At 47.4% G+C, this 26,426-nt stretch overlaps 1 protein-coding gene across 1 annotated transcript; it reads left to right on the top strand.

Annotated features, from left to right (window-relative positions):
* Positions 1–289: 289 nt before the first annotated feature.
* Positions 290–2,878, top strand: LOC125527836 (uncharacterized). Its single transcript, XM_048692347.2, has 2 exons — positions 290–685; positions 2,109–2,878. The coding sequence occupies exons 1-2, from the start codon at positions 475–477 to the stop codon at positions 2,432–2,434; spliced, it is 537 nt and encodes a 178-aa protein (XP_048548304.2). The 5' UTR covers positions 290–474; the 3' UTR covers positions 2,435–2,878.
* Positions 2,879–26,426: the final 23,548 nt, after the last annotated feature.

Below are 26,426 nucleotides of genomic sequence, written 5' to 3'. Positions count from 1 at the left end.
CGTGAATTCGACAAACTCCTAATACGATTGGCCCAGTTCTGAAAAAGAAGCAAAACCCTCTCATCCTCTTTAAGCAGAAGCAAAAACACAATTCTGTATGCGTGCTGTGTGCGTGTTTCTTTCAGGAAGAATAGTTACAAATTGTAATCGAGTCAAAAAAAAAAATGCTGAAGCTGACGCATACGTAGTTTTTTTTTTGAGGCAATGACACATACGTAGGTGCTTCTTGGCCGTGGGACGAACTCAACTGGACGTGGGCGTCTCAGCGCCGCCGGATCTCATCTGGGTTTGGGGCCGGCCCGTCTCCACTCGCGCGCGTCCGGTCCGTCCCCACTCACTCACCAACTCCCACTCCCCCTCTTCACTTCCCGCACCGCCGCGCCGGGCCGCCGACAAGCCACGCCCACCTCGCGCCGGACCGCAGCGCAGCGCGGCCGTTCCATCAATCCTTCAACCACCCTCGGCGCGGAGGCGATGGCGGGCCGCTCCTTGTCGTCGTCGTCGTGGGGCCCGAGCCCCGCGGCGGTGATGGCGCTGGTGGCGCTGCTCGGGCTCGGCGTCGCCGCCTACATCGTCGGCCCGCCGCTCTACTGGCACGTCGCCGAGGCGCTCGGCCGCTCGGCGGGGGCCTGCCCCGCGTGCGCCTGCGACTGCGACGCGCTCCCGCTGCTCCAGCTCCCGGAAGGTACCCACCCCTCTTGCTGTCGGTGCCCGACCTACCCGCCCAGATCTTTCCCTGCCTTCCCCGTGCAACATTTCTGTGCTGTGCGAGCAATGCGTTTGTAACCGCTCAAAATTGCGTTCTGCTGTGGACGGGACGGGACACGGTAGGACTGTGGATAGGCTGAGAACTTAGAACGATATGTAAATTAGGGGATCTGTAGAGTTTTTTTGAGGGACTCTAATCTGTGACTTGAATGTCCTACAATAATGCACAGTTTAGCTTGCTCAGTTTGTTATAATTATAAGCATACTTGAAATTTGGGTGTGCGACCACGATGTTTTCACTTATTCAGAAGTCATAACACGGGTTCAGGTTGTAGCTTTATTAGGAGTAATTATGTATGGTCACTGAACAAGATAAAATTGAATGTATAACATGACATGCTACTGAAATCTTGTGTCGGTGCTATCACGTATGAGCATTTTAATACTATTTGTTATTTGATTCTCAAGCTCCACCTGGGGTAGCATCCTTTGTCCTTAGTCTACTCAAAGATGTGTGGTGCTCTAGTTGCTATTCGTGGAAAACTGGAAATCTTTTCTTATGTTTATGTTCTCTTTGCACTCTTAAATTAGATTGTATCCATGACACTGTCTGCCTTGTCAGTTGTTTAACTAGTATTGCTTTCTGCTGTGGATGGGACACGGTAGTACTGTGGATAGGCTAAGAACTTGGCATGATATGTAAATTATGGGATCTGTCGACTTTCATTTATTGGGGGCATTCTAACCTGTGATCTGAATGTCCTAACAAGTATGTATGGCTTAACTTCCTCAGTTTGTTCAATGCTTATTATGCATCAGATTTTCTATGCCTGGCCTTGCCATGGCTGATCGATTATAACTTGAGCTATGCTTGAAATTTGGGGGTGAGGCCAAGAAGTTTTCAGTTATTCAGAAGTCAGAACATTGGTTCACATTGTAGCCTTATACTGGGAGTAATTGTGTATTTCACTAAACAAGATAGAGTTGAATGTATAACATGCCATGATACTGAAAGGTTGATGCCTGTCTTGTCTTGGTGCTATCACATATGAGCATTGCAATATTTGTTCTTTGATTCTCAAGTTCAATCTGCGATGCCTTCCTTTGTCCTTATAGTCTGAAAGATGTCTACTGCTCTAGTTGCTACATGTGGAAATATTTTCTTATGTTTATTGTTCTCTCCACACTCTGTAATTAGTTTGTATCCATGATATACTCTGTTTCATTAGTAGTTTAACCAAGTAGCTCAGTTATTTTTCTCCATGTTTACAGTTAGTCTTGACTTGGATATTATGCTAAGTAGTTCAACGAAGCACCCAAGGTCACGTATATTCCATAGCATATCTTGTAATTATCTTGTGACTGGATTAACTGGTTATTATTGCTTCTGATGTTTCCAGACTGTGCCAAGCAATTCAAAGAGGTCAAGAATCATGCTTCCGGTGAGGAAACAGAGTTACTAATAGAAGAGCTAAAGCAGAGAGAGGAGGAAGCAACAGAAGCTCAGCAACAAGCCGATGTAAAGTTGCTCGAGGCTAAAAAACTAGCTTCGCAGTATCAAAAGGAGGCTGACAAATGCAGTTCAGGTATGGATACATGTGAAGAAGCTAGGGAGAAGTCAGCCGAGTCGCTGCTCGGTCAAAGGAAATTAACTGCTTTGTGGGAGGAAAGAGCTCGGGAACTTGGATGGAAACCAGGCAATGTCAAACCACACCGGAATCAGTAACGAACACTGGAGGATGGTGATGAATACAGCATGCCAACCAATAGAGATCTCATTACAAATACCCTCCCTCGGTGATAGAGGCAAGGAAAAAGGGTTTCACTTCTGGTGACCTTGCCTCACTTCGTGCCACGACGAGTTCCCTTGTCCATAGGTAATTTATATTGGGTTTGTCAGCAACGTCCATAGCTGTTTGTCGGCATTGCGTTAAAATGGCCATAGAATGACACTCATCACCTGTAAGTCTTTAAAGGGTGACCAGTTTCTTGGTTGTTGTTTATGAATTATGGTAGTGAAGAAGGAATTGTTCTTATTTCTACAGAGTTGTGGATTGGATAGTTGTTGATGAGTTGTGACATTCTGTTTTCCCCAAATTCTCATGATATTTTGACTGTTTGACATGAAGACGGTGTAGTATATATTTATTTGAGATGATATTTCAATCAAGTGGCTACTGAAGAGACTGTCAAAGAAAGGGAGACTCCCACAGACTTGTCCAAACTCTGTACTTTTCCATTTGAACTGTGCATGGTATTGTGATAGACAACTTATATGCTCGTGCTTTCTTTCTTCTACTAAACAGAGAATTCAAGTTTTCAACCTAACATGTCCACAATAAATGAAACATCTGCCTTTGCCAACTCTCGAAACTTTGGCAGAGTTCACCCTCTTACATAAAGTCTTCATGTTCTTCTCTACCATGTTGCATGTCTTATATAAGTGGAGTTTTGGTGCCATGTGTTCATCTCGAATTGTAATTGTATGCTCTAATAATATTGCTCAAGCGCGTTGATCGGGAAAATGGTAAAGATTGTTAGGAATGGTAGGCAACGGGACCACCGGAAACAGAAGGTGGATTGGATTCTGTGTGCACAAAGTGGTGTATATGTCAGAGTTACATCTCAATGTAATCAAGCTACTAGTTATATCCAGGTCCAACAAACAGGGTCAACATAGAAGGTAAAAATGATGAGAAGATGTGGAACCTCAAGGAACGTGGAGGACCTCTAAGCCTTGAGTTAGCAAAAAAATCTAACCGGATGTACAAAAGAACACCGGTTACGCTATCTTATCCAGTGTTTCCTGTTGGATAGTATATCCAGTGTTTCCTATTGGATAGTGTTGTATACGTTTTTTGTATGAGTAACTGGAAACTTAATTTATGTATCAACGCGTATTAGCTTCATTCAAATAAAATTTGGGAGTAGAGGGCTCCTCAATAGTAAAAAATAAGGCCTTTTGTACGATATTTTTCGTAGTAGCAGGTTTTATTTTCGAGAAAACTATGTGCATTTAGTGTTATTGTCGATGGGAAAATGTCTTTATAGTTGGTTGCATAAGAAAGACATGTGCTGAGAGTTTAGAGTATCTGATTTTGTGTGTGTAAACGGGCCTGATCTTTTTTCCATGGCCCGACATCAAAAGGAACAGATAAGTGAATTAACGAGTTAACTCTCGATATGCTAGATGGACCAAACAACTAGCTACAGTGATCTGGCTAGGGAGATGGAATGGCATACTTGTTATTCTGTTCCCGTCCTTGATCCGATGTTTGCATTCACAAGGTTAACAAAGGAATTGAGCATAGTGGCACCATTGCATCCTCTGATACTGGTCAAAAGCCATGTACACAATTAGTTCACACAAATCGTACCATGTGTATGTTCTTTCTAGAGTAAACAAACATCCCAAGATGTGCTTTTGGGACTCTAAATTTGGCTTTAGCAAAGACATGCGGTCCAAGCACATCTTCATGGTTCTGGTAGACGATGAAACCACTTTCTAATGGTGGCACGGCTGGTACTGTCGACTAATACATGTTGTCCATAAAGGTGTGCAGCTGCTCGAGCAAGTGGTACGGGCTGCTTGGGCTCAAGAGAATCATGACCGTACACAGCCCGATGCAACCTCATCGTAGCTTGGGAAAGATGCAATTCATCTATGGGTACATGCAAATAAGATAGGGAAAAAGTTAGCACAATCGCTGCTCAATCCAAATAAATTACACTATATTGTCGTTGGATCATGTAAAATTGAACTTGTTGCACTTTTTCCATAGTGTCCTATACTAATTTGCAATTTGCACAAGGTCTAACCAGTTTAGGAAAAAACAATAGGTTCAAACTTTGGATCCATATGCCACTATGGTAGGTGTACCGACCCACATGCCAGGTGTTTCTTCCACATCGTAACTTTGTTTCTCCAACATGGTCATGAACTCATGATGAGTCGACATCGCCTAGCTCTTCTCTCTAGAGGGCTCTTTGGTGGTGCTCGATCCCATGAAGGGAACACAAACCCCCCTTAGTTGAAGCCCTATATCCACTCGAGCTATGCCTCTTTCATCTAGTGAACTAGTTCGAGGATGAGCTCAACACTAAACCCATGGCAGTTGCTGAATGCAGAGGAATATTTTACTGAATGATGGCAATGAAGAAGGAACTACTCTTTTTTCTACAACTTGTTCATGGGATAGGTCTTTGATGAATTTGGAAAATTCCTTTTCTCCAAATTCTCATGATACTACTTCAAAAGAGAAATGTCGTCAGGCAAATTTACCTAAGAAGATATTTTATTATTTTAGTGTCGTGACAAGAAGAAACTGTGAAAGAAGGGGAGAGAGACTCCTGAAGACTTCATTAGTACTTTTCCATTTGAACTGTGCTTTTGAAATCTCACGTTTTGATTGTCAGTGTGTACATCCTATGTAGATGGAACCAATACATCCGATTTCTGTCCAAACTTACTTACAAACCTTTTCTTATAGACATATATAGAATTCAATTTTTTCAATAAAGTATGACACAATAAATCTCAGTTTGGACTAGTCTTGATTAGTACGAGTCCATACGACCACATAAAATTGGACGGGGTTGGTTAGGGGTAAGTCAACACAAAAATCAATTTGAGTCAATTGATTCATTTTAGCCGTCCGATGCAAAACAAGTGGTCAAGATTGCTTCTTCAGCCTAACGTATCACCGGCTGAACAACCAGCCCCATCATCTGCGGTCGGCGGCGCTCCTGCTCCAGCCTCGCCACCCCGCCCCACCCTTAACCGCCTCCTCTCAGCCGTGCGGCCATCCCTCTAACCCTAGTGATGACCAGTTTTTCCGACGAACCTACACCACCCCACAACCTTAAAATAGATAATGGGGTCGCCTGCCACCCTAACATATCCCAAAAGGGCTTCTTCCTTCCCTCCATCGGCTGCCTTGTTCATACGAAATTGATTGACCCAAATTCCATTTCCAGGCGACTCATGTGCAGCTAAATTAAAATTGGATGTAGTTGATCTCCTCACCGGGCAACACATTCCTACATCTAGCACACAACGGCAAAACAAACCAGGTGGAATAAAACGACTGTTGTCAAAGAGGCCCTCGGAACGTGGCCTTTAAACATACATGTGCATGGCGTGCTCCAGGTGAACCAAACAACAGTAATCAAGGATAACCAAAATGAATCACCTTTACAATTCAAAGTTTGCGTAAGAGGACATACAAATTTGAGAACTAGCTAGGTATTTGAAAAGGATATTTTCGTCCATCATCTCTTTAATTGATATTAGTTAGGGACAAACCTTGCTAATTGGGTGGTTATTTTTTGTCAAAATTTCATATCCTAGATAGATTTGTACACTAAGATGTCAATCCAAATCAGGGACATACATTTGAATCATCTCCCAAAGTGAAATTTATTCAATGGAGGAGCGGTAGCTGTTGCATGTGTGTAGTTGCTGTTCCAGCAAGGGTGTCATCCATCCCAAGGATTAGATGGGAATGAAATTCGGCTGACATCTAAAGCTTTTCTTTTTGGACACACACATGACCATTGGCCATTCGGCATGATTGACAATAAAAATGAGCTCAAATTCTTCCGTCCTTGTCTTCACAAATGCATTTGCTCTATTTAAAAGGCAAACATTGCATGTCCAATTAAACTAGTGATGCTGATGTGAGAGGAAACATACACAGGAATCCATTAGTTTAAGATGGTGTAATACATATTTAATTAAGATGATATTTTAGTAAAGTGACTACTGACGACCGTTTAAAAAATGCAAAAGAGGCCATCGAAGACTTCTTCAAATTATGTTACTCCTAGTACCTTTCCATTTGAACCATGCATGGTATTATGCTCTCCTTAGAATTCAAGTTTTGAACCAAACATGACCACAGTAAATGAAATAACTGCATGTGCCAACTCTCGAAACATGGATAGAGTTGATTATCTTTACATAGACTCTTCATATTCTTCTCTACCATACCACGCTCCTTGCATAAGTAGAGTTTTTGGTGCTGCCTCCTTCTCTAGGACTATAATTGTACACTCTAATAACATTGTTTTAGGGTGTTGACCGGAAAATTGTAGGGCGATAGGTATGGTAGGCAACAGGAGCACCAGCACGGGCATGTGCTATGCACATGGATTAAGTGACTTGCCCCTGGCAAGTCGCAGAGTAACCAACCCTTCCGCATCCTTCGTCGATTGCATACTGGACGACCAAGATGAATTAGAAGATAAGCAGGTTTGGCAGTTCATGACAACTGGATCCAGTACTTCTTCGCCATCATGTTGATGCTCAGTGCAGCACCTTCCTCGCTCAATCGGAGGCAGAGCACCTGCTAATGCTGTAGCTTGACATCGAATACATCCTTGTTCGACGTACGGGACGCTTGGCACCTCCTAGTGCAGCAGCCTTTGCTCCGCCTGCTCACAGTCCTCATGGCCGCACACTCGTGCGACATCGTGTTCTAAAATGCAAATTCCAACTCGTTATTCCCATGTGTGTGTAACCAAGAGTTTGGGAATAAAAAGCAAGTTCACTACTCCAATCCCATCACTAGTTGCTTATCCAAATTCTGCCCCCCTTCGAACGTTTGCCAAAATTGAGTGGAGGAAGGAAGAAGAAAGGATGTTTGAGGCTGACAAGTGGGCCTAGCATTTATTTAGCCTCGTGGAGTTTTTTCTTGAGGTAAACAACGTGTTATTTATTCATGAGCAGAATTACAAACCCACACATAACCACAATCAAGAGGCATCCAGAACACATACGGTACAACACATTGCAAGAAGAAACACACAAAAAATTGCAAAGAAACGCTTGGGATCCTAAAAGCAAAACAACCAGCTCTCACCGCCGTACGCCGCCGTCGCAAAAACTTCATCGGAAAGAGGGGAGACGCGAACTTGCCAAGGATAGAATTAGCTACATAACAGACAAAGCTGCGTTGTAAGTAGATGAAGCAAACCACCGTGTGGTATGAGACCTTGCGGCTCGTCCACCGTGATCATCCCCACGATCTTCTATCCACGGCTTCACTGCACTCATCCAACAATGTTGGAGAGAAGACCCGAAGCCGCTATCCTGGACCCGTCTTTCTCGTGCCGAACCGGCTATCTTTTAGATCAGGTCGCCGCCGTCATTCTCGAAGGAGATAACACCGGCGACCCCACTGCATCCGGAACGAGGCCTCCAATCCCGACCACGGCGCCGGAGCAAACACCATCGCGGCAACGGGATCGAAGCACATAGGGCCTCCACCGAGTTGTCGCCGCTGCTGGAGACGTCACGACACCAGACCGACCAGATCCACTTCTGACGACAAAGAGGAGCATGTCGAAGAGGAATCCAGAGGAAATTTATTCGCTGCCGTCACAGCACCACCAAAGTAGTCACCATGGCCGGCTGAAAACCTAAGCACGCTAGCCCTAAAACTACTGCTAAACAAGCCACACACAGGATCCGGTGACTCCCCTCCCGCCGATGACCAGAGATCGTCCGGGTAGGAGAGCTGCCGGAGACGGCGGGGAAACTGGAGCGACTAGAGCGGATGGTTTCGCTTCGTTCTCTCCACAGGAAAGGAAAGCCGAAGCACGTGACACGTTGTTGTGCCTCCCGAAGTTGTGTTGTCTGGTGGTCTTGAGTGAAGAGTAACTATCAGATATTTATTTAGAAGGCTAAGATGAACGAGTAAGCTATGTTATAATTTAATAGTTTACACAGCTTGTTCTAATGGAGATGCCACGACACCCCATCACCAAAGATAGCCAAGAAAATGGAGAAGAGAGGCTATGCCCACAATTGAAAGAAACAATATCAGTACTCCCTGGGGCTACCTCGGCCCCACTTTGTAGGCCATTTTTTTTGCTATTTCTTCCTTTACACTTGAAACATTTCAATATTTGAAAACCAATTAAAATATACGCGATGTAGTCATGTCATTTACCTAAAGAAACAACGGACCATCCTTCTCTAATGCTGAAGAGGTATCCTTCCCCTCGCCTTAGGTTCGAAAGGCGCCGTGTCATCGGGTTGTAGAGGAATTCTCCTGAGAGTTGAGGAAGATACTGGCCTTGCAGACAACATTGAAATGACACTAACCAGTACCATCTCGACAAGGGAGGCATGCCGGCCAGTTACTGCGCCGCCAGCACACGGAGACTCGAGTGCAGAGGGAAAGCTGATGGCGAAACTCGAAGAAGAGGACAACTGCAAAAATACTTGAAAAAACTGAGGCACGTCCAGTGCAAACCAATTGACCGCATAAGAGAACTCAGGCCCCACGGCCTCCACCATGTCGCAACCACCGGGAAGGAGAACCATATCCCCTTCCACACTAGATCTAGAGAGCCAAACCGCAGGGACACAACCATGGATCCCACTGCCGGGGAACACCACCGGAGGAATTATGGGTATTCACATCTATGTAGTTATTGCTCCAGCAGGGATGCCAAACGTCCAAAGGATTAGTTGGAAAAGAAATTTTGTCGACACTCTAAGCCTTTCTTATTTGACATGCACCATTGGCCATCTAGACCGATTGAAAACAAAAATGATCTTAAATTCTCCCATCCTTGTCTTCCCAAATGCACTGTCTCTGTCGGAAAGGCAAACATTGTATCTCAATCAAACTGGTGGTGTTAGTCTGGAAGGAGATGGTCAGGGGGAATCGATTATTTTAAGATGGTGTAGTGCATATTTACTTGAGACAATATTTCATGAATTGACTTCTAATGACCCTATCAATGAAAGGGAGTAGACTCCCAAAGACTTCTCCAAATCATGTTAGAGCTTTTCCATTTGAATTGTGCATGGTATTGCGTTAGACGTCTTATGTGCACGTGCTTTCAAAATTTCTTCTATGTAAATGGAATTAATTCATCCCATCTTTCTTCCAGACTTTCTTATGTAACTTCTCTGCTCAACATTATACTCAAGTTTTAAACCAAAGATTCCCACAGTAAATGAAATATCTGCATGAGACAACTCTCAGATATGGTTAGAGTTCAGCCTCTTATAAATAGAGTTTTTGGTGCTACATATTTCTCTAGAATGGTAATTGTACACCCTAATAGCATAACATTGCTCGAGGGCATTGACTAGAAAAATTGTATGGCAAAAGGAATGGTAGGCAACAGGACCATGGGCATGAGCGTGTGCTATGCACATAGATTCAGGGACTTTCCGCTAGCGGTTGCATATTTGTCAACGACCTGAACACTAGCAACGCTCCAGCACAGGAGAAACGAGGGGAAGGAAGCAAACCCAACATGCCGGTGCAGACATGATGGCTCAATCACCAGTTCTCGGGCTCGCAGTGGGTCTCGTACATGTTCATGAAGGAAGATGAGTGGCAAACCCGCAATGCTGCTTTAGTAGCTGGCTTGGTTAGTAAGGAGACATCCCTGCGGCGGATGTAGTGCTTAGTTGTAACCTGTATCTCTTCTCCTTTTTGTAGAACTTCTTCTTCCCCAAGATAGTGTAGCCAAATTCCTGTGAGTAATCCACCGTGAGAGGATCTTTTCTAGTGCACTATTGGACGGTCAAGATGAATCAGAAGATGACCAGGCTTGGCAGCTCTCGAAAAATGGATCCAACACGCCTTCACAATATTCTGGATGCTCAAAGACACACCTTTCTCGGTCGATTGCAGGTGCGTCACCTAGCAGTGTTTTAGCTGGAGGTGGGTCGCCGCTCTTCGTCAAGCGCAACCGTTCAACCGCCGGCTCCACATTTAGCATATGAAGCACCTCATCCGCAAGTCGGGTGAGCGTGCCATTGCTACCACTACGCCGGCGGTGCATTCCGCATCAACGAGGGCCGCGCACGACGGAGTCTCGGTGGTGCACCTATCGTGGCTCGGCCGAAGAGATGTCGCATGGTTGCGCTTGTCGAAGGAAGCCGGGTCCTCTGATTTGCAGGAGAAAAGACAGGAAAGCTATAGTGGTTGGTTGTGTAAATTAGTGACAACTCTAGGTTTCACCTACATTGGCCTTGAACGTAGCGCTGTAGAGGAGGTTGAGTAGGTGGTAAGCTGAGCGCACCAATGTAGGTGAAACCTAGAGTTTTCACTCTGGAGATTGAGACCTTGTGCTCAAAAGCACCACCAATCTTAAGTCACCTTGTATTGTCGCCCCCCTTTCAATGAAGAAGTCACCGCTGCAAGCCATGTCGTCACATGTCAACCGTACACGTTAACATACCTAACGTGAAGATCGCCACGCAAACAGGACATACCACGTATATGTGGAGCAGATCAAAGCAACACCGCCAGCATCAACAAGGTTATTAACACCACCAAGAACCCACCAGCAGCCTCAAGTCTTCAACAATGGTTGGACATAGACCGCAGAAATAGCCGTCGGAGCCGCCAAGAACACATACAGGGTCATCCGACGGCCACGCCCTATATATCTTCGCCAAAGTCCACCGGCAATTGTTCTGGACACAATGTTGAGCATCTAGGTAGTAGTAGAAAAAGCAGGGATGCCTCGCGCTAGATCACATGTCGTCTGCCACCATAGTGACGCTCACGTCATCCAACCATCGCACGGCTCATGTTCGCTATCATCACAGGTAGAGTCAAGCATATATGGGCCATACTCGCGTCGATCCACCACCATAACATACCTTGTGTCCGTCGCACATGTGTCACACTCACCGCCGCAGCATGCCAACTAGCCAAGCATCATCGGGGACCAAATTTGACCGGGCCGCGGCTACCTTCGACCGGCCACACACATCACAATCGTGCCGGGTCGAAGTTGCACTATGGGAGAACCACATGAACAGTGGGCAGGCCATGGATTGACTCGGCAGAGCATCCAATCCCGGGACAACTTCCGTCCGGCCGTGGGAGCCGCACCCGGCGTTCTGTACGGGCTGAAGCAGGAGCACGATGCCTCATCTACAGCGAGGCCGTATCCACCTCCAGCAGATCGTGAGCAGTAGAACTGACACTTGCACAGTGGCGTGTCCGATCTGGCCGACCATGGAGGAAACTAGATGGGGAAGAGAACGGAAGAGAGGGCAGGCGTACGGGGAGGCCCGCCGCCACCGGCAAGCCGGCCTCGGAGGCCACTGCCCGCGGCGGCGAGGAGGGCTGACGAACGAGAGGGTTGAGGTAGGTGCGGTGGGGGTGCCCTGGTAGGGATCTCTATGGCTCACCAGAGAAATGTCGTCAGACATATTTACCTAAGATGCTATTTTATTATTTTAGTGGGTGACTAGAAGACACCGTCAAAGAAAGGGAGAGAAAGATTCCTGAAGACTTCATTAGTACTTTTCCATTGGAACTGTGCTTTTGAAATCTCACTTGCTTGTCAGTGTGTGCATCCTATGTAGATGGAATCAATACACCCGATTTCTTTCCAGACTTACTTACAAACCTTTTCTTATAGACATATATAGAATTCATGTTTTTCAATAAAGCATGCCACAATAAATCCCACTTTGCACTAGTCTTGATTAGTACTACTCCACATGACCACATAAAATTGAACGGGGGTGGCTAGGGGGTAAGCCAACAGAAAAATCAATTTGGGTCAATCGATTGGTTTTAGCCGTCCGATGCAAAACAAGTGGTCAAGATTGCTTCTTCAACCTCCAGGGCCCACATTCTTCTTCTGCCCCAACCACCCAACGTACCACCGGCGGAACAGGCGGCCACCGTCGCATGCGGCCGGCGGCGCTCCTGCTCGCCACCCCGCCCCACCCTTAACCGCCTCCTTCGGCCGTGCGGCCATCCCTCTAACCCTAGCGATGACCAGTTTTTTTTCGGCGAATCTGCACCACCCCACACCCCTAAAATGGATAATGCGGTCGCCTACCACCCTAACATAGCCCAAAAGGGCTTCTCCGCTGAGCTCGTTGCTGCTTCTTCCTTCCCTCCGTCGGCTGCTTTGTTCATCCGAAATCGACTGACCCAAATTCCATTTCAGGCGGCTCATGTGCAACTAAACTGAAATTGAATGCAGTTGATCTCCTCACCGGGCAACACATTCCTACATCCAGCGACACAACGGCAAAACAAACTAGGTGGAATAAAACAACGGTTGTCTAAGAGGCCCTCAGAACGTGGCCTTTAAACATACATGTACATGGCGTGCTCTAGGTGAACCAAACAACAGGTAATTGAGGATAACAAAAATGAATCACCTATACAATTCAAAGTTTGCGTATGAGGACATACAAATTTGAGAACTACCTAGGTATTTGAAAAGGATATTTTGGTCCATCATCTCTTTAATTGATATTGGTTAGGTGCACACCTTGCTAATTAGGTGGTTAATTGTTTGTCAAAATTTCATATCCTAGATAGATTTGTACACTAAGACGTCAATCCAGATCAGGGACATACATTTGAATCATCTCCCAAAGTGAATATCATTCAACAGAGGAGTAGTAGCTGCCGCGTGTGTGTAGTTGCTGCTCCAGCAAGGGTGTCATCCATCCCAGGGATTAGATGGGAAAGAAATTAAATTTGGCTAACATCTAAAGCGTTTCTTGTTTGAGATACACATGACCTTTGGCCATTCGGGATGATTGGCAATAAAAATGCGCCCATATTGTTCTGTCCTTGTCTTAACAAATGCATTTGCTCTACCTAAATGGCAAGCATTGCATCTCCAATCAAACTGGCGGTGTTGGTGTGAGAGGAAACATACACGGGGAATCCATTAGTTTAAGATGGTGTAATAAATATTTAATTAAGATGATATTTTAGTGAAGTGACTACTCACGACTGTTTAAAAAAGACAAAAGAGGCCCTCTAAGACTTCTTCCAATCATGTTACTCCTAGAGTCCTAGTACCTTTTTGTTGGAGAACGTAGTAATTTCAAAAAAAATCCTACGCACACGCAAGATCATGGTGATGCATAGCAACGAGAGGGAAGAGTATCGTCCGTGTACCCTCGTAGACCGTAAGCGGAAGCGTTATGAGAACGCGGTTGATGTAGTCGAACGTCTTCATGATCCGACCGATCCAAGTACCGAACGCACGGCACCTCCGAGTTCGGCACATGCTCAGCTCGATGACGTCCCACGAACCCCGATCCAACAGAGCTTCACGGGAGAGTTCCGTCAGCACGACGGCGTGTTGACGGTGATGATGTTGCTACCGACGCAGGGCTTCGCCTAAGCACCGCTACGATATGATCGAGGTGAATTATGGTGGAGGGGGGCACCGCACCCGGCTAAGGGATCAATGATCAACTTGTGTCTAGAGGTGCCCCCCTGCCCCCGTATATAAAGGAGCAAGGGGGGAGGCCGGCCGGCCCTCTATGGCGTGCCAGGAGGAGGAGTCCTCCTCCTAGTAGGAGTAGGACTCCCTCTTTCCTACTCCTACTAGGAGGGGGAAAGGAAGGGGGAGAGGGAGAAGGAAAGGGGGCGCCGCCCCCTCTCCTAGTCCAATTCGGACCAGAGGGGGAGGGGCGCACGGCCTGCCCTAGGCCAGCCCTCTCTCTCTCTCTCCACTAAGGCCCATAAGGCCCATTATTTCTCCCGAGGGGGTTCTGGTAACCCTCCGGCACTCCGGTTTTCTCCGAAATCACCCGAAACACTTCCGGTGTCCGAATATAGTCGTCCAATATATCGATCTTTATGTCTCGACCATTTCGAGATTCCTCGTCATGTCTGTGATCATATCCGGGACTCCGAACTACCTTCGGTACATCAAAACACAAAAACTCATAATACCAATCGTCACCGAACTTTAAGCGTGCGGACCCTACGGGTTCGAGAATTATGTAGACATGACCGAGACACGTCTCTGGTCAATAACCAATAGCGGAACCTAGATGTTCATATTGGCTCTCACATATTCTACAAAGATCTTTATCGGTCAAACCGCACAACAACATACGTTGTTCCCTTTGTCATCGGTATGTTACTTGCTCGAGATTCGATCGTCGGTATCTCAATACATAGTTCAATCTCGTTACCGGTAAGTCTCTTTACTCGTTCTGTAATGCATCATCCCGCAACTAACTCATTAGTTACAATGCTTGCAAGGTTTATAGTGATGTGCATTACCGAGTGGGCCCAGAGATACCTCTCTGACAATCAGAGTGACAAATCCTAATCTTGATCTATGTCAACTCAACAAGTACCATCGGAGACACCTGTAGAGCACCTTTATAATCACCCAGTTACGTTGTGACGTTTGGTAGCACACAAAGTGTTCCTCCGGTAATCGGGAGTTACATAATCTCGTAGTCATAGGAACATGTATAAGTCATGAAGAAAGCAATAGTAGTAAACTAAAACGATCAAGTGCTAAGCTGACGAAATGGGTCAAGTCAATCACATCATTCTCCTAATGATGTGATCCCGTTTATCAAATGACAGCTCATGTCTATGGTTAGGAAACATAACCATCTTTGATCAACGAGCTAGTCAAGTAGAGGCATACTAGTGACAATCTGTTTGTCTATGTATTCACACATGTATCATGTTTCCGGTTAATACAATTCCAACATGAATAATAAACATTTATCATGATATAAGGAAATATATAATAACTTTATTATTTCCTCTAGGGCATAGTTCCTTCAGTATCCCACTTGCACCAGAGTCAAGAATCTAGATTACATAGTAATGATTCTAACACCCATGGAGTCTTGGTGCTAATCATATTTTGCTCGTGAGAGAGGCTTAGTCAACGGTTCTGCAATATTCAGATCCGTATGTATCTTGCAAATCTCTATGTCTCCCACCTGGACTTGATCACGGATGGAATTGAAGCGGCTCTTGATGTGCTTGGTTCTCTTGTGAAATCTGGATTCCTTTGCCAATGCAATTGCACCAGTATTGTCACAAAAGATTTTCATTGGACCCGATGCACTAGGTATGACACCTAGATCGGATATGAACTCCTTCATCCAGACTCCTTCGTTTGCTGCTTCCGAAGCAGCAATGTACTCCGCTTCACACATAGATCCCACCACGACGCTTTGTTTAGAACTGCTCCAACTGTCAGCTCCACCGTTCAATATAAACACGTATCCCGTTTGCGATTTATAATCGTCCGAATCAGTGTCAAAGCTTGCATCAACGTAACCATTTACGATGAGCTGTTTGTGACCTCCATAAATGAGAAACATATCCTTAGTCCTTTTCAGGTATTTCAGGATGTTCTTGACCGCCGTCCAGTGATCCACTCCTGGATTACTTTGGTACCTCCTGCTACCTCTTAAGCTTGCGTTGGATTTCCTCAAAGAGGAAGGGATGATGCAGCAGAGTAGCGTAAGTATTTCCCTCAGTTTTTGAGAACCAAGGTATCAATCTAGTAGGAGGCCACGCTCAAGTCCCTAGTACCTGCACAAAACGACAGCTACTCGCAACCAACGCGATTAGGGGTTGTCAATCCCTTCATGGTCACTTACGAGAGTGAGATCTGATAGATATAATATTTTTGGTATTTTTGGTATAGAGATGCAAAGTAAAAAGTAAAGGCAAAGTAAAAAAGCAAAGCAAGATTAAAGTGATGGAGATTGATATGATGAGAATAGACCCGGGGGCCATAGGTTTCACTAGTGGCTTCTCTCAAGAGCATAAGTATTCTACGGTGGGTGAACAAATTACTGTTGAGCAATTGACAGAATTGAGCATAGTTATGAGAATATCTAGGCATGATCATGTATATAGGCATCACGTCCGTGACAAGTAGTCCAAAACGATTATGCATCTACTACTATTACTCCACTCATCGACCGCTATCCAGTATGCATCTAGAGTATTAAGTTAAAAACAGAGTAACACCTTAAGCAAGATGACATGATGTAGAGAGATAAATTCATGCAATATGAAATAAACCCCATCTTGTTATCCTCGATGGCAACGATGCAATACGTGCCTTGCTGCCCCTTCTCTCACTGGGAAAGGACACCGCAAGATCGAACCCAAAGCTAAGCACTTCTCCCATGGCAAGAACTACCAATCTAGTTGGCCAAACCAAACGGGTAATTCGAAGAGACTTGCAAAGATAACCAATCATACATAAAAGAATTCAGAGAAGATTCAAATATTATTCATAGATAGACTTGATCATAAACCCACAGTTCATCAGTCTCAACAAACACACCGCAAAAAGAAGAAGATTACATCGAATAGATCTCCACAAGAGAGGGGGAGAACTTTGTATTGAGATCCAAAAAGAGAGAAGAAGCCATCTAGCTACTAACTATGGACCCGAAGGTCTGAGGTAAACTACTCACACTTCATCGGAGGGGCTATGATGATGTAGAAGCCCTCCGTGATGACAACCCTCTCCGGCAAAGCTTCGGAACAGGCCCCAAGATGGGATCTCGTGGATACAGAAAGTCGCGGCGGTGGAATTAGGTTTTTGGCTCCATCTCTGTTCGTTTGGGGGTACGTAGGTATATATAGGAGGAAGGAGTACGTCGGTGGAGCACCGAGGGGCCCACGAGGTAGGGGGCGCGCCTTGGGGGGGCGCCCCCCACCCTCGTGACCGCCTCTCTGATGCCTTGGCGTAGGGTCCAAGTCTCCTGGATCACGTTCGGTGAGAAAATCACGTTCCCGAAGGTTTCGTTCTGTTTGGACTCCGTTTGATATTTCGTTTCTTCAAAACACTGAAATAGGCAAAAAAAACAGCAATTCTGGGCTGGGCCTCTGGTTAATAGGTTAGTCCCAAAAATAATATAAAAGTGGAAAATAAAGCCCAATATAGTCCAAAACATTAGATAATATAGCATGGAGCAATCAAAAATTATAGATACATTGGAGACGTATCAGGCATCCCCAAGCTTAATTCCTGCTCGTCCTCGAGTAGGTAAATGATAAAAAGAGAATTTTTGATGCGGAGTGCTACTTGGCATAATTTAAATGTAAATCTTCTTAATTGTGATATGAATATTCAGATTCGAAAGATTCAAGACAAAATTTTATATTGACATAAAAATAATAATACTTCAAGCATACTAACAAAGCAATTATGTCTTCTCAAAATAACATGGCCAAAGAAAGTTATCCCTATAAAATCATATAGTCTGGCTATGCTCTATCTTCACCACACAAAGTATTTAAATCATGCACAACCCCGATGACAAGCCAAGCAATTGTTTCATACTCTAAATTTTTCAAAACTTTTTCAATCTTCACGCAATACATGAGCGTGAGCCATGGATATAGCACTATAGGTGGAATAGAATGGTGGTTGTGGAGAAGACAAAAAGGAGAAGATAGTCTCACATCAACTAGGCGTATCAACGGGCTATGGAGATTCCCATCAATAGATATCAATGTGAGTGAGTAGGGATTGCCATGCAATGGATGCACTAGAGCTATAAGTATATGAAAGCTCAAAAAGAAACTAAGTTTTTTCTTGAGGCTTCTTGCCCTGGAAAGCCACCTCGTCATATGACATATACATGGTGGACACCCCAAAAGAGGGAGAGGGCGATGGAACAGCAGAGGATGACCCCTCCAAGAAACAGCAAAAGCGCCGGCGTTAGCGGCGCCGCTCAAAATCCCGCCAACACAAAAACGGCGATTCAAGCACGGGAGATAATAATACCCCGGAAAGCGCCGAAGAACATCCCCCCGAGCAAGATTTAGCACAGGGGGATGGAGAAACCAGCCCCCATGGGAGAGCGGCTGACAGAGAGGTCGAGGACGATAATCATATGCCTCCCTCCGAAGACGAGGAAAGCCTCGACGACGACGAATTCGTCGTGCCAGAGGATCCCGTCGAACAAGAGCGTTTTCAATGCAGGCTTATGGCCACGGCAAGAAGCCTCAAGAAAAAACAGCAACAGCTTCAAGCTGATCAAGATCGGCTAGTCGATAGATGGACTGAAGTCCTTGCGGCCGAAGAGCATAAACCCGAACGCCCCTCCAAGTGCTACCCAAAGCGCAAGTTGCTACCCCGATTAGAGGAGGAAGCACTCGACGCGGCCGACAGGCCACCTCGTGGCCGCGACAGAGAGGCCTCATGGCCCTCCACCCAAGCCGCAGCCCGTACCAAGGCACGGGAATATGCGCCGGACTTACGTAAAATGTTGGAGGAAAAGGAAAGGCAAACAAGATCGATCTACGGATCGCGTGGGCGCCCCACGGCTTGAGACGGTAACCATCACGCCGGTCACAAATTCGGTAGGGCTGAACACAGTAGACAAAGCTCATTGGAGCTACGTCATGATATAGCCCAGTACAGAGGCGCCGCACACCCATTGTGCTTCACAGATGAAATAATGGATCATCAAATCCCCGAGGATTTCAAACCCGTAAACATCGAATCATATGATGGCTCAACAGATCCCGCAGTATGGATCGAGGATTATCTCCTTCATATCCACATGGCCCACGGCGATGATTTCCACGCCATCAAATACCTCCCACTCAAGCTTAAAGGACCAGCCCGGCAGTGGCTTAACAACCTGCCAACAGGGTCAATCAGCTGTTGGGAGGACCTGGAAGCCGCATTCCTCGACAATTTCCAGGGCACTTATGTGCGACCCCCAGACGCTGACGACCTAAGCCACGTAATTCAGCAGCCAGACGAATCGCCAGGCAATTCTGGACACGGTTCCTAACAAAGAAAAATCAAATACTCGACTGTCCGGACGCAGAGGCCTTAGCAGCCTTCAAGCATAATATCCGTGACGAGTGGCTTGCCCGGCACCTTGGACAGGAGAAGCCGAAATCTATGGCAGCACTCACGGCACTCATGACCCGCTTTTGCGCGGGAGAAGAGAGCTGGCTTGCTCGTAGCAACAATATGACCAAGAACCCTGGTCGTTCGGACACCAGGGACATTAGTGGCAGGTCGCGTCGCAACCAGCAGAAGCGCCTCATCAACGGCGACAATGCTAAGGATACGACAGTTAATGCCGGATTCAGAGGCTCTAAATCCGGTCAGCGGAAAAAGTCATTCAAAAGGAATCCTAGGGGCCCGTCCAGCTTGGACCGAATACTCGACCGCTTGTGCCAAATACATGGCACCCCCGAAAAGCCGGCCAATCACACCAACAGGGACTGTTGGGTGTTCAAGCAGGCAGGCAGATTAAGCGCCGACAATAAGGACAAGGGGCTGCATAGCGATGACGACGAGGAGCCCCGGCCGCCAAACAACAATGGACAGAAGGATTTTCCCCCACAAGTGCGGACGGTGAACATGATATACGCCACCCACGTCCCCAAGAGGGAGCGGAAGCGCGCGTTAAGGAACGTATACGCGGTAGAGCCAGTCGCCCCAAAGTTCAACCCATGGTCCTCCTGCCCGATCACCTTTGATCAAAGAGACCATCCCACTAGCATCCGTCATGGCGGATTCGCCGCATTGGTTCTCGACCCAATTATTGACGGATTTCATCTCACTAGAGTCCTTATGGACGGCGACAGTAGCTTGAACCTGCTTTACCAGGATACAGTGCGGAAAATGGGCATAGATCCCTCGAGGATTAAGCCCACCAAAACGACCTTTAAAGGCGTAATACCAGGTGTAGAGGCCAGCTGTATAGGCTCAGTCACACTTGAAGTGGTCTTCGGATCTCCGGATAATTTCTGAAGCGAGGAGTTAATCTTCGACATAGTCCCGTTCCGCAGTGGCTACCATGCACTGCTCGGGCGAACCGCATTCGCCAAGTTCAATGCGGTCCCGCACTACGCATACCTTAAGCTCAAGATGCCAGGCCCTCGAGGAGTAATTACGGTCAATGGAAACACTGAATGCTCCCTCCGAACGGAGGAGCACACAGCGGCCCTTGCAGCGGAAGTACAAAGCAGCCTCTCCAGGCAGTTCTCCAGTCCGGCCATTAAACGTCCGGACACAGTCAAGCGCGCCCGGAGTAACCTACAACAAGACCGCCTGGCACGTTCCGAGCAGGCGTAGCAATGCGGCCCCAAACCCAACCCCCGCAAAAAGGCGACGCCAGTACTTCACGTACATAACTACGCTCTAGAAATACCATGGGAATAGGGGGAGGGGCACCATCACGCCATGCCCAAAACATGGCTTAAATCGCACCAGGGGCTGCCGATTTTTTTTATATACTTTTCTCTTACTTCCAGGACTCTACTCTTCGGAAGGCCTGTTCGGCAGTTCAACTGCCGCACAAAACGATGCAAGGACCAGGGAAGCAGACAAGACATGCCGCATTACGGAAATCCTAGGTGGTCTCTATCACGAGCAGTATACCTGTTCCGCATACTATTCCGCAGCTTGCCCCTAGAACAGACATGTTAAATAGTCCAACTTTTCGTTTATCGCATTACTTGTATCGTTCTGCTTTGATCGCAGCTATTTTAATGAACAATGCATAGCTTTTGTCTATTTTTTTCATTACCCTTTTTTATATATATATGTTCCTTAATGACATGTTGCACCCGTACACTTTGGTACGGCCAAAATACGCTAGGGGCTTCAGTACCCCTCAAGATGGTGTGAGAAGTCCGAACACTTTCACAAGTGCGGCACCCTGAACTTATAGCACTATATGCATCGGCTCCGAATCATGTCTTGGGTCAATAGTTGGGTTTGCCCGGCTCCTATGTTTTGGTGCCTTACGTTCCGCTATATCGGCTAAGGTAGCACTAGGAGAACCACTGCGATTGTGCCCCGGTTGAGCTGGGTCGAGCACCTTAGTGGAGAAAGCTAAAACTGGCCGTCATGATGAGGCGAGAGCTGGTCGCTGTTCGAGAGGTCTTTTCGAGTCCTTAAAGACTTATGCCGCTTAGGGCGAGGAGTCGGCTCTGTCCGGCCAAGGCGTGGATAGCGCCCCGAACTCGGTCTTCCAAATACTAGGGGCTTCGCTGAAATTTAAAATTATAGAATTCTATGGCTAAGTGAGAGTGTTCACACATTATAGTCCGATTGCCTCGTTCGTTGGGCTGAGCGCCTCCCTCGAAGGACCCAAATATGGGAAAAAGAGTGCCCAGGTTTATCCCCGAACACCCCAGCACTAGCGGCAAGGGGGCAGAAGCCGACGACTCGCCATCTCTCAGTATTGATAAACAGCCGCACAGAAGGTAATATTTTAAATTCAAGCAGCATTGCTTAGCGCATATGAACAAGTTTTCAGCGCACAGGATAACACGAGCGGGTTTTACTCAAAAAATACATCCTTGGTACATTCATCCGCAACAAGGCTGGCACCCTTCAGAACATCCTTATAATAATTCTCGGGCTTGCGATGCTCTTTCCCCGGCGGTGGCCCGTCCTTCACAAGCTTCTCCGCATCCAGCTTGCCCCAGTGCACCTTAGCACGGGCAAGGGCCCTACAGGCACCTTCAATGCAGACGGAGCGCTTGATGTCTTCAAGCCTCGGCAGGCCTCCACCAGCCGCCGCACCGCCCGAAATAGCTCCTAGGCAGAGCCTTTCCAGGCCACAGCCGAACTAGGAGGCCCTTCATGGCCTGTTCGTCCGCCTTGTGGAGCTCGACCAGTTGCTTCAGCTGGTCGCTCAGTGGCACGGGGTGTCCGGCGTCAGCGTACTGAGACCAGAACACCTTCTCCATCGAGCTGCCCTCCTCGGCTCGATAGAATGCGGCAGCATCGGATACACTCCGGGGAAGATCTGCGAACGCTCCTGGAGAGCTCCGGATTCGGGTAAGTAACAGGTAACTCACGTTTATGTGTTTGCTTTTCATAAAGAATGCCTTACCCGCTGCAATCTTCTTCGCCTCATCCAACTCCTGGAGGGTCTTCTGGGATTCGGCCTTGGCAGATTTGGCATTTTCAATAGCCACCACAAGCTCGGACGCTTGCGTCTTCGAGTCGCGCTCTAAACTCTCATGTTTTTCCATGAGAGCCTGAAGCTCTTGCCGCACCTTGCCAACCTCGGCCTCATACTTCGCCCGCTCGGTGCGCTCCAAGGCCGAATTCTTCTTGGCCTCGTCCAGCGCTTGCTTAAGGGTCGCCACCTCAGACGTGGCCCGTACAACAGCCACGATAATCCTGTCATTTTTCGCAATCGGACCTTATATATATATACTTTCAACAAGGTATTTCTTACCTTCATTGTCCTCGAGCTGCTTCTTGGCACGCTCGAGCTCTTTCTCGGACCTTTCGAGGTCCTGCTTTAGCGCGTCCACTTCCGCAGTCAGTGCGGCGGATGCAAGCAGGGTAGCCTGCACATGCATATTGACTCATTTTTGTTAGACTCCTGTGAATTCTATTTGATCCTATATTCGGCTTTTCTTCCCAAACGCCAAACAGAGCATCAGGGGCTACTGTCTATGCGGTACTATTATTTATGCATTCTTTACTTACCTCAAAGCCTGTTAAAAGGCTTGTACAAGCTTCAGTCAGTCCGCTTTTGGCAGACTGAACCTTCTGGATAACCGCACTCATAATAGTGCGGTGCCCCTCATCGATGGAGGCACCTTGGAGCGCCTCCAACATATTGTCCGGCGCCTCCGGTTGGACGGAGGTCACTCGCACGGTAGGCTTGCTCCTCTTGGAAGGAGGTCGCCCGCCGGACTCTGGAACCTTTGAAGATTCCGGAGCTGTGTCCGGCCTTAAGCCGGACTTGGAGCCCTGGGGGGTTTCCTCCCCTTTACTCCTAGAGTCCGGGAGGTCGCCTTGCGGCGCCTCCAGGACCACCTCCTCCCTGCTTGGAACTTGTTGGGACAACACTTCGGTGTCGCCCGTAGGGCGGGGGGAGGAAGCCGTCGGAAGCGAGTTCACCTCCGACGAGTCCAGTGAGCCGCTCGACGACGCATCGAGCCGGTCTTTGGGTGGGCTGCATAAACGTATTCGACATAAGGGAAAGTTGTGCAAAAAATGAATACTATGAATTACTCCGGTATCCGAACACTTATGATTTTGCCAGGGGCTTGGCCCTGGGCTGCCACTCCTCTTCGTCATCGTCGGCGTCGGTGGAGCAGTCCGGAGGAAGGGTTTTCCCCTTCTTGGACCCTCCGGCCTCCTCAGAGAGGGCGTCCTTCCTTTTCTTCTCTCCTCCCGCTGGAGGGGGAGAGGTCTCTTCTTCTTCCTCCTCGTCTTCACGAGAGAAAGGTGCTTCGGGACCGTCGGATGACGAATCCGACACCTCCTGGCGCTGGACACTCTTTCGAGTCCCTGTGGCCCTTTTCGTGGCCTTCTTCTCCGGCACCACATAGGGCGCCGGGACCAGCAGCTTCGCTAAGCGAGCGTCCGCTGGGCCTTCGGGCAGAGGAGCCGGACAGTTGATCTGCCCGAACGTCACCACCCAATCCTATCAAAGATAAAGGAACTCAGATCCCGCATAGAGTCAAACTATGAAAAACTGATACCCTGTAAAAGGACAAAAATGGCTTACCGCATGAGTGTGGTGCTGAGTACTGAATCCGCGATCCTCGGCAGCGGATGCGGGAGCCTCGGCGCCCTTGAAAAGCATCCTCCAGGCATCTTCGTATGTCATGTCAAAGAGTCTGTTTAGAGTTTGATGCTGCGCTGGGTCGAACTCCCACAGGTTGAAGGCCCGTCGTTGACACGGGAGGATCAGGCGGATGAGCATAACCTGGACTGCGTTGACAAGCTTGAGCTTCTTGTCCACCAGGGTTTGGATGCATGTTTGGAGTCCGGTCAGCTCTCCCTTTTTACCCCACGACAGGACGGTCTCCTTCCAAGAGGTGAGCCGCGTAGGGGGTCCAGACCGAAACTCGGGGGCTACGACCCATTCGGGGTTGCACGGCTCGGTGATGTAAAACCACCCCGATTGCCACCCCTTCAGGGTCTCCACAAAGGAGCCCTCGAGCCACAGGACGTTGGCCATCTTGCCAACCATGGTACCGCCGCACTCCGCCTGGCTGTCGCGCACCACCTTCGGCTTGACAATTAAGGTCTTTAGCCATAAACCGAAATGAGGGCGAATGCGGAGGAAGGCCTCGCACACGACGATAAACGCCGAGATGTTGAGGACGAAGTTCAGGCCAGATCGTGGAAATCCAGGCCATAGTAGAACATGAGCCCCTGGACAAATGGATGCAGAGGGAAGCCCAGTCCGCAGAGGAAATGGGGGAGAAATACCACCCTCTCATGGGGCCTAGGAGTGGGGATGAGCTGCCCCTTCTCGGGGAGTCGGTGCACGATGTCGCTGGCCAGATATCCGGCCTTCCTCAGCTTTTTTATGTGTCCCTCCGTGACGGAGGAGACCATCCACTTGCCTCCCGCTCCGGACATGACTGGAGAAGGTCGAGGTGGTAGTGCGGACTTGAGCGCTGGAGCTCGAGTGCGCAAGAATGGATAGGCAGAGGAGGAAGAAGGCATGGGTGAAAAGGTGGATCCTTATGCCCTTATATGGGTGGACGCGGTTATGTGTCCCCACCAGCCTGGTAAAACTTGCTTATCTCCAAGCGCCGTAATCAAAGGCGTGGTTGGGTTACCCACGCCCGTATTGATGAGAAACCCGAAATGAGGGGACACGATCTCTGCTTCAACAAGACGTGCCAAGGAAACCGCCTCACACAACGCGCCGAGGTGGGATAATTAAATGGATAAAGGCTTGGCCGTGGCATGTCGCACCACGGAATATGTCAGCAGATTTGATTTGTGTTAATATTATTATTCTCTCTATGGCAATATGTGGAAACTTATTTTGTAGAGCCGGACACTATCTTTGTGTTCAAAATATTCTATGAAGTACTTGGAGGAGGAACTCTCCTTGCAATGCCGAAGACAATTTGCGTGCCGGACTCATCGTCATTGAAGCCTGGTTCAGGGGCTACTGAGGGAGTCCTAGATTAGGGGGTGTTCGGATAGCCGAACTATGCCTTCAGCCAGACTCCTGGACTATGAAGATACAAGATTGAAGACTCCGTCCCGTGTCCGGAAGGGACTTTCCTTGGCGTGGAAGGCAAGCTTGGCGATACGGATGTCCAGATCTCATACCATTGTAACCGACTCTATGTAACCCTAACCCTCTCCGGTGTCTATATAAACCGGAGGGTTCTAGTCCGTAGGACGACATACACATCAACAATCATACCATAGACTAGCTTCTAGGGTTTAGCCTCTCTGATCTCGTGGTAGATCAACTCTTGTAATACCCATATCATCAATATTAATCAAGCAGGACGTAGGGTTTTACCTCCATCGAGAGGGCCCGAACCTGGGTAAAACTTCGTGTCCCCTGCCTCCTGTTACCATCCGGCCTAGACGCACAGTTCGGGACCCCCTACCCGAGATCCGCCGGTTTTGACACCGACAGTGTGCATCCAACTTGCTTGCTCATGAAGACCTAGGGCAAATTGAGGAAGCCCATCATTGGAATATACAGGCCAAGTTATATAATGAAAGATTCCCACTAGTATATGAAAGTGATAACATGAGAGACTCTCTACTATGAAGATCATGGTGCTACTTTGAAGCACAAGTGTGGTAAAAGGATAGTAACATTGTCCCTTCTCTCTTTTTCTCTCATTTTTTTATTTGGGCCTTTTCTCCCCTTTTTTATGGCCTCTTTTTATTTGGGCTTCTTTGGCTTCTTTTTTCGTCCGGAGTCTCATCCCGACTTGTGGGGGAATCATAGTCTCCATCATTCTTTCCTCACTGGGACAATGCTCTAATAATGATAATCATCACACTTTTATTTTTCTTACAACTCAACAATTACAACTCGATACTTAGAAAAAAATATGACTCTATATGAATGCCTCCGGCGGTGTACCGGGATATGCAATATGACAATGATGGAGTGTGTCATAATAAACGGAACGGTGGAAAGTTGCATGGCAATATATCTCGGAATGGCTATGGAAATGCCATAA

The sequence above is a fragment of the Triticum urartu genome, chromosome 5A (genome assembly GCF_056163025.1).
Source record: "Triticum urartu cultivar PI428250 chromosome 5A, HENAU_Tu73, whole genome shotgun sequence".
In the NCBI taxonomy this organism is placed as follows: Eukaryota; Viridiplantae; Streptophyta; class Magnoliopsida; order Poales; family Poaceae; genus Triticum; species Triticum urartu.
The sequence above is the reverse complement of the archived record's forward strand: the minus strand, read 5'-3'. Positions and strand labels throughout refer to the sequence as shown.